Below are 9,434 nucleotides of genomic sequence, written 5' to 3'. Positions count from 1 at the left end.
TGTGGGAAGTGGCGCCACTTCCCACAGCTCCCATTGGCTGGGAACGGCAAACCACGGCCACAGGGAGCTGAGGGGCTCCGTGTCTGCAGACGCTCCAGGTAAACAAAACAACAATAGATTAGATATTCAATTCAATGATTCCATAGAGTTTAAAATCATCAAATTTTGGTGTAGACCCGTTTATAAGCCGACCCCTGCTCTTTGATGTGTCACTTTTTTACCAAAAATATTCAGCTTATGAACGAGTATATACGGTATTTCAATTCACCTAATACAAGTACTGTAGTGCAATCTTTTTATCATGAAAGCTGAACTTACAAATGTAGAATTATGTACAAAAAAAACCTGAGTTCAAAAATAAAATAATCTAAAACTTTAGAGCCTATAAGTCCACTCAGTCCTACTTCTTGTTCAGTCAATCGCTCAGACAAACAAGTTTGGTTACATTTGCAGGAGATAATGCTGCATGCTTCTTTTTTACAATGTCACCTGAAAGTGAGAACAGGCGTTCACATGGCACTGTTGTAACCAGCGTCGCAAGATATTTACATGCCAGATGCACTAAAGAGTCATATGTCCCTTCATGCTTCAACCACCATTCCAGAGGACATGCGTCCATGCAGATGACGGGTTCTGCTCGATAACCGACCCATGTTCATTTTCATCATCTGCGTCAGATGCCACCAGCAGAAGGTTGATTTTCTTTTTTGGTGGTTCGGGTTCTGTAGTTTCCACGTCAAATTTCTGAAAGCAAGCTCCACACCTTGTCCCACTCAGATTTTGGAAGGCACTTCTGATTCTTAAACCTTGGGTAGTGCGCTGTAGCAATTTTTAGAAATCTCACATTGGCACCTTCTTTGCATTTTGTCAAATTTTCAGTGACAGTGTTCATAAATCAAACGTGCTGGGTCATCATCCGAGATTGCTATAACATGAAATATATGGCAGAATGCGGGTAAAATAGAACAGGATACATACAATTTTCCCCCAAGGAGTTCAGTCACAAATTTAATTAATGCACTATTTTTTTAACGAACATGTCCTCCGGAATGGTGGCTGAAGCATGAAGGGGCATACGAATGTTTAGCATATCTGGCATGCAAATACCTTGCAATGATGGCTACAAAAGTGCCATGCGAATGCCTGTTCTCACTTTCAGGTGACATTATAAATAAGAAGCAGGCAGCATTATCTCCTGTAAATGAAGGGGGCAGGAGAACTGATGGCCCATAAAGACCTGCCTCTGCACAGCTCCAGTAAACACTGTTCAGAATGCAGGGAGAAAGGACATTCCTGAAGTTAAAGCAAACAGAGACAAATGTGCTTATGCAGCTTTACCTTTCCCTTGTACAGAATGACTGGGCAGACAAATCGTCCTCTACATCTGGCCATTTTACTGCGGTTGATGAGGTCCTGCAGTTTGCTGACCTGCACAGTGCTCTCAAACCTATCAAACAGAGAGAAGAGTCCCCATTATCTCATATCATCAGGGTGGCCACAATTTCAGCACCCACATCCCTTTAGCTGAAAAGCCAGCTACGAAGTCAAGGAGCCAGGGGACTCCTTGAGAAACTGCTTGGCTTGGAATCAGATGGATGTGCTCCCATCACCTAAGTCAATCTCTTGGTGCTGAAAAGCAACTGCCCGGTTTGCTCTTGAAGACACTCACTGCAGCAGTATTAGGGGTGTAGAAAGACTGTTGTCACATGCGACCAGGGCCGCCCAGAGGATTCAGGGGGCCTGGGGTCTTTGGCGGCGGGGGTCCTTCCGCTCCGGGTCTTCGGGGCATTTTGGCGGCGGGTCCCGGAGCGAGTGAAGGACCCACCGCCGAATTGCCGCCGAAGACCCGGAGCAGAAGAAGCTCCGGGTCTTCGGCAGCGGGTCCTTCACTCGATCTGGGTGTGTTCGGCGGCACTGAAGGACCTGCCGACGAAGACCCGCCGAAAACTCTCGTGGGGGCCCCTGAAAACTCTCGTGGGGGCCCCTGCGGGGCCCAGAGTAAATTGCCCCACTTGCCCCCCCTCCCCCAGGCGGCCCTGCATGCGACACCCCAGGGGGTATATGCAAGGCTGTGAGGCACTTTGCTACCACCTGCCCTGAGTGTGAGACCATCTTGTCTGCATCTGCCAGGGGTTGGGTCTCTGACAACCCCAGGGACAGACAGCACAAACACTCCTTCGTTTGTGCTCTGCTGTCCCTCTACAGGTTAGCAATAGATACACTCCAAGTCCTCCAAACAGCCCCTGCTCCACCAGACACGCAATTACCAGAACCGCTGTTCTCAAAGGAACAGGCCACAACACCTTATTAGCCCACCTTACATTACAGCTCCACTTTAAACAAATCTAAGTGGTGTGTGTTTAAAGAAAGCAAGTATAAGTTTATTTAGCAAAGAACAGAGATTCATGCAATAGAAAACAAATACAGAAGAACCTCAGAGTTACGAACACCAGAGTTATGAACTGAGCAGTCAACCACACACCTCATTTGGAACCGGAAGTAGAGACCAAAAAAAAAGGAAATAGATTACAGTACTGTGTTAAACTTTGAGGTTCTTCTGTATTGGAAACAAAAGGTTAATAGACAACAAACTCATACCACACTTTCTATGGTCTAAACTCACCTAACAAGTTCTCCTCCTGTCCAAAAACATTTCTCACCCAAAGGTCTTCGCAGCATTTTCAGACAAGCCTGGCTGAGATTCCCTTTTCATGAAGCAAACCCACTGTCAGTTTATTTCCTGGGTGAGGGATGCCAGGGCGTCTTTTTTCCACCCCAAGAAATACCAGATCAAACATCTGACCTTCACCTGAAAACAGGGTCCCTCCCCTCACGCCCCACTGTTTACCTCTCCCTGTTAACTTCCTTCTGAAATCTCCACAAGATCTTCATTAGCATTTGTCTTAGGATGCTAATAGACGTCTACTGTAACACACAACACACGGTACTCAGTGCTTAGCTAGGGCAATAAATGTCTACCACCTCCTGTCTGGCAACGTTTTTCTCAAAGCATGCTACCTTTGAGTGACCTGCCTAGAATTACAAGGCCTTAAGGACATAATTTCCTGTATATACACATATCTTCTTACACATTAACTGCACATGCCTCTCGCAATGATTTCGCTGACCTTCCATGACATTCTCTGGGGGACTAGCAGGTAGACACCAAACCCAGGGGATCTCTGTAACCCTCAGGTACCCCTGGGCCCAATGTCAAAGAGGTCCCTGGGCAAGATCCTCCCGCTGCGAGCAGGCGGCAGTGAAGGGCTGGAAGCCCACCAAAGGAAACACTCCCCTGCCACTGGCTGCTAGTAACCTAGGCGTTCTGCTTCTGGCCCCCGAAGTCCCGCTCTGTCCCAATGCAGGCTAGTAATTTACACACCCCACCTTGTTACACTCGAGTGCCCAATCCCCTATCTTCTGGGCACCTGCAATGTGCACCGATCCACTGCCTCTATGGAAGCAGGCCTCCCTGCTCATTGGTTTCACCCCAGTGCAACTCTCTCCTTAGCACAAGGCACTTAGACATGTCTGTAGTGAAACCAAACAGATCGGTCTGTAACAGCGCTTGAGCTAGAGATTCCAATATAAATGAGTATAAGGATTTGGAAACGTAAGATTACAGGATAAACATAAGCTGCACTCTCTAGCCTATAATTATTACCAAGTTGCTAACCTGTCTCAGAAGGTATTTCTCACCCAAGGTTGGTCTTTGCAGCACCTGTCCAGCTCAAGGTGGGACCCACTTTTCATGTCACCCCTCCACCCCAGCTCACAGAGTCTCCTCCTGTAATGGATAACTATGTGGGCCATTTCTTCTGTGCTTATACACTCACAAGCTATTGTTTCTTAGCCCAGGGCCCCCCTCTTCCAAGAACTCTCCTGGGGTTCGTTTGTCTTTGTAAATCTCCAGCCTGTATCTAGTGCAGAGAGACTGTCTCCAGGGATGGTCATTATTCCAGTGTAGGCCTGCCCCATGAGAACAAAAGACCCTTGGCATGGCTACGGCTGGCCTGGGTCAGCTGACTAGGGCTCACACTGTGGGATTGTAAAATGGCAGTGTAGATTTTAGGATCTGGGCTGCAGCCCGAGCTCTGGGACCCCATGAGGGGACAGGGTACTAAAGGCTGCACTCCAGGCCAAGCCTGAACGTTTAGCCCCGTAGTCCAAGCCCCATGAGCCCGAGCGATCTGACCCGGGCCAGCCACGGCCGAGCCACAGGTCTTTTATTCCAGTGTAGACTTATTCATGCTGATTGGGCCAGCTCTCAGACTGCCCCTCCTCAGGTGACCAGTTTCTCTTCCGACAGATTTGGAACATGATATCCTACATGTTACACAACTCTACAATTGTTCTCCATACAAACACCTTGCACTAACCATTACAGTCAGTTAGTTCTTAGCTTTGGGCAGAGACCACACACGACCCCTTTCAATAGGGCATCAAGAAAATGGTCGGACCCAGATGTAATATACCTGCCAGGGCATACCTTGGCATGTTTGGGCAAGTCTGTTTCATACACGGCTACCAGAATAGCCTGCTATGAGACTGGCTGCAGCAGTATCAGGGTTCACTAGTTTAAGGCACTAGTAAATGATATGCCAATGCCTTGTAAAAAAATCCACTCTATTTTCACACTACTTTTTCTCAAAAGAAAATCCTCAACACCCACTGTTCAGGCTGCATTTATGTACACAGATCAAAAAATAGAGAACTCAGGCCTGAATGCTCACTGGACTTTAATGTTGATTATTTGTGCACGTACATTATAGTGTAATTAGACTTATCAACAGTCTAAAACTGGCTGGAAGTTGGAGTGCTAGGTAATTAGATTAATGAAGCATCTTGAGAAGCATCTCCACTGTCAAGGCTGCATTCAGCTATCCAATTAAAGCAAAACTGAAATCCCAAAAGTTTTAGGCCTGAAGACCACAAGCTAAACCTCTGTCACTTACGCCCACATATCAGTCCAGGGTTTATAAGACTATGAAGCTACTTCTCAGTGGGTTCTGGATGGCTCAAAACGATCCATGGGTAGAGTTTGTGGTCGGTATTTAAAATTTTCATATTCTTCTCATGGATACCTTTATTTCTGCTCTCCACTTCCAAAGAATCTTGATATGCCGAAGATTTTAAAGAATGAAAAAAAAATCCAAGTAGTTGCCATTCTTTAATGGTTTGCATTCACAGCCATCTAGGGGAAGTTAGTAAAATGCCAACATGCAAAGTTGTACGTAACAGTGGGTAAGCCTGTGTGAACCTTTGTACAGGGAAAGGTTGCCAAAAGATGCATCTGCCCAGAAGAGACTCTGCAGAGACGAGGTCCCTGCTTCAATAGATATTAGGAGCTCTGCAAGGCAAGCACCTTTTCATGTACCTCAGAGCGCGTTCCACTACTGCACACCGGAGGGGTACAGAGGGGAGAGCCTGATGGCAGAGAAGACTGTGCCCAATACACAGTTTAATGCCGACCCGATTTAAACCTGACAGTTAATAAAATTCCCAAAGTAAAAGCCTCTGTTACCTGATGGGTTGCAGAAGTAATATATAGCCTTTCTGCACAAGTATGCCACTACAGCATTTTCCATAACAAAACGTAATCCTTAGAGGCTGGAAACAATCAGTTAAAGTAACGTCCCTAAAATTCCCACTATCCTTTATGGTTCCTATATATGGTTGGCAATACTGTCAAATGAAACATCACCTAACACAGTTGGACAGGCAGAGTCCAAGATGTATACATCAGCAGAAAGAACTCAAATGTGAAACTGCGGAACTATTAACTAGGGTTTGTAACCTGTCCTTTAAATCGGCTTCTGTACCCAACGACTGGAAGATAGCTAATGTAACACCAATATTTAAAAAGGGCTCTAGAGGTGATCCCGGCAATCACAGACCGGTAAGTCTAACGTCGGTACCGGGCAAATTAGTCGAAACAATAGTAAAGAATAAAATTGTCAGACACATAGAAGAACAAATTGTTGGGCAAAAGTCAACATGGTTTCTCTAAAGGGAAATCGTGTCTTACTAATCTATTAGAGTTCTTTGAAGGGGTCAACAAACATGTGGACAAGGGGGATCCAGTAGACACAGTGTACTTAGATTTCCAGAAAGCCTTTGACAAGGTCCCTCACCAAAGGCTCTTACGTAAATTAAGTTGTCATGGGATAAAAGGGAAGGTCCTTTCATGGATTGAGAACTGGTTAAAAGACAGGGAACAAAGGGTAGGAATTAATGGTAAATTCTCAGAATGGAGAGGGGTAACTAGTGGTGTTCCCCAAGGGTCAGTCCTAGGAACAATCCTATTCAACTTATTCATAAATGATCTGGAGAAAGGGGTAAAAAGTGAGGTGGCAAAGTTTGCAGATGATACTAAACTGCTCAAGATAGTTAAGACCAAAGCAGACTGTGAAGAACTTCAAAAAGATCTCACAAAACTAAGTGATTGGGCAACAAAATGGCAAATGAAATTTAATGTGGATAAATGTAAAGTAATGCACATTGGAAAAAATAACCCCAACTATACATACAATATGATGGGGGCTAATTTAGCTACAACAAATCAGGAAAAAGATCGTGGATAGTTCTCTGAAATTGTCCATGCAGTGTGCAGAGGCGGTCAAAAAAGCAAACAGGGTGTTAGGAATCATTAAAAAGGGGATAGAGAATAAGACAGAATATATTATTGCTCTAATATAAATCGATGGTACACCCACATCTTGAATACTGCGTACAGATGTGGTCGCCTCATCAGATATACTGGCACTAAAAAAGGTTCAGAGAAGGGCAACTAAAATGATTAGGGGTTTGGAGAGGGTCCCATATGAGGAGAGATTAAAGAGGCTAGGACTTTTCAGCTTGGAAAAAAGGAGAAAAAGAGGGGATATGATAGAGGTATATAAAATTATGAGTGATGTGGAGAAAGTAGATAAGGAAAAGTTATTTACTTATTCCCATAATACAAGAACTAGGGGTCACCAAATGAAATTAATAGGCAGCAGGTTTAAAACGAATAAAAGGAAGTTCTTCTTCACACAGCGCACAGTCAACTTGTGAACTCCTTACCTGAGGAGGTTGTGAAGGCTAGGACTACAACAGCGTTTAAGAGAGAACTGGATAAATAATTGGAGGTTAAGTCTGTTAATGGATATTAGCCAGGATGGGTAAGGAATGGTGTCCCTAGCCTCTGTTTGTCAGAGGGTGGAGATAGATGGGAGGAGAGAGATCACTTGATCATTACCTGCTAGGTTCACTCCCTCTGGGCACCTGGCATTGGCCACTGTCGGTAGACAGGATACTGGGCTAGATGGACCTTTGGTCTGACCCAGTATGACTGTTCTTATGTTCTTATACGTTAAAAGAGTCCATAGCGCGCCTTGTTTAAACTGGATGTGTAATGTGAAAATTCACATAGCCAGGAACTAATTTCACAGACCAAAAAAAAGCTTTGTTCATGCAGAGCTCAGGTGCCCGGTGGTCTCTCATGCCCTTCCAGAACGTCGAGCTCAGCAAAACAAACTTGCAAAAACCAGGAAATACAGAGTTAAGGTAAATGCTTATGCAACCTTAACTCTGCCCCCACTGGAGCTGGCAGTGGCCACTGGCAGTAATCTGCATGCACTCCAGCTGCATTCACTGTGTTAGGTATAGGTATTAGATCGAAGAGCTGGGACTATGATATGAGGTGATCTGGGGGGCAGTATGTGTGTGAATCCCTCTTCCTGACCCCCTCGTGTGGGTGGGGGAGACAGAGATGAAAGGAAAGAGGCACATGTGTACCTTGAGAGATCCAGTAAGCCTCGTGCACTGTACTATGTAAGTCATGGGCTTGGCAGCAGTTAGGTGGGAGAGGAGCATGGTCTGTGGGTTTCATGAAGGCTAAGTGAAAGTAGTGTTAGATGGCATTGTGCACACAAGGGTGACAGGGTTGTAACAATTAGCAGATATGGTGTACTGTCTGTGGAGTACGCTGACTATTTGAGCATAGGACAGGTGAGGTACCTGCTGCTCAGTACAGGGCAGAGGCAGATTCCAAGTATGTGTTATGAGCACATTGGGGCATTACCTCAATTAGGGTAGAGTTAAGGTTGTGTGTCTACATTCACTCTGTATGTCCTGGTTTTCAGAGGTTTGAGATTTGCTCAACTCAATCTTCTGGAAGGGTACAATATAGCATTGGACAACCTTAACTGTATGTTACAATGTTTGTCGCGAGTGAATTTCCTAGGTGGGTGGTTTGTGGTTGGTTTTTTTTTTGTGGCGGGGGAGGGGGAGCTTTATAACAGAAAGCGTGTTGTGGGTAGAAGTTTGCGGATATTTAGGCAGTTGTAATTCTCTTGGAGGTCTGCAACTGAGACTCTGCTGTGGCCAGTTGATAATACCTAACCCTTGTATAGCACTTTTCATCAGTCGCTCCAAAGGATGGAAACATCTCTGTGGTACAGATGAGGAAACTGAGGCAAAGAAATGAAGTGCTTCACCAAAGTCACCCTCCATGCCAGTGGCAGAGCCAGGAACACAGCCCTGGTTTTCTGAGTCCCAGTCACCCAGTAAGCCACAAAGACGCTAGCTGATTGCTAGGTGCCTGCCTCCCTCATCCGAAGAAGTGGGTTGTAGCCCACGAAAGCTTATGCTCTAATAAATTTGTTAGTCTCTAAGGTGCCACAAGTACTCCTGTTCTTTTTGCCTCCCTCAGTGCACTTTGTTCTAATGGAGTGGGGATAACCACTGTGCTTTGAAGTGTGGGGAGCATGCAGTTGCTAACAGGTCCAATGGCAGAAATCTCATCTGTGGGTTATGTCCCAAGAACTTGACCGTTTGCTTACAAGGTGGTTGCAAGAACTTTAAGCATCTGAGAGAAGACTGGTGTCTCTTCCCGCCCTCACCACACCCACACAACATATAACCCTCCCCCTACTATTTCCAGATCACCCTCCCTTCCCTAAGTCATTAGAAATTTAGAAGCTAGGTGCGCACAAAACGAAAACCTGTTTTTTCTGAGGTTGTGTCTCAGGAACCACTTGCTCAAATGACCCCAAATTTGGATCTCTAATCCTACCTTGCATTCCCCTGGGGCACACCAAATTTCAAGACAATGCAAGTAAGCAAAGGGGTTTTAGAGCCCTTACAAGAATTCTCCTTTAAACAGAGAAGTCTCTTCAATCGTAACAGTTGTAAGCTACTGGCCCTCCTCTATACCGTGTTTCCCCGAAAATAAGACAGTGTCTTATATTAATTTTTGCTCCCAAAGATGCGCTAGGTCTTATTTTCAGGGGAGGTCTTATTTTTCCTGGAGCTTTGGGGCCTTATATTCCGGGGTGGCCTTATTATCGGGGAGGTCTTATTTTCGGGGGATGTCTTATATTACAGCAAGAGGCAAAACTGGAAGTAGGTCTTATTTTCGGGGGATGTCTTATTTTCGGGGAAACAGGGTA

At 45.3% G+C, this 9,434-nt stretch overlaps 1 protein-coding gene across 1 annotated transcript in view; it reads right to left on the bottom strand.

The window, feature by feature from the left end:
* The window catches only part of MTMR14 (myotubularin related protein 14), a 63,000-nt gene that overhangs the window by 44,071 nt on the left and 9,495 nt on the right, over nucleotides 1-9,434 (bottom strand). The window contains exons 3-4 of the mRNA XM_026659308.2: nucleotides 1,339-1,447; nucleotides 1,242-1,293 (exon numbers count right to left, since the gene is read on the bottom strand). Coding sequence (XP_026515093.1) covers nucleotides 1,242-1,293; nucleotides 1,339-1,447 — 161 coding nt within the window. The remainder of the gene's footprint in view (nucleotides 1-1,241; nucleotides 1,294-1,338; nucleotides 1,448-9,434) is intronic.

This window comes from Terrapene carolina, unplaced genomic scaffold, assembly GCF_002925995.2.
Source record: "Terrapene carolina triunguis isolate 2854851 unplaced genomic scaffold, T_m_triunguis-2.0 Scaffold627, whole genome shotgun sequence".
Classification (NCBI taxonomy): domain Eukaryota; kingdom Metazoa; phylum Chordata; order Testudines; family Emydidae; genus Terrapene; species Terrapene triunguis.
Note: the sequence above shows the minus strand (reverse complement) of the source record. Positions and strands in the feature narration are given on the sequence as shown.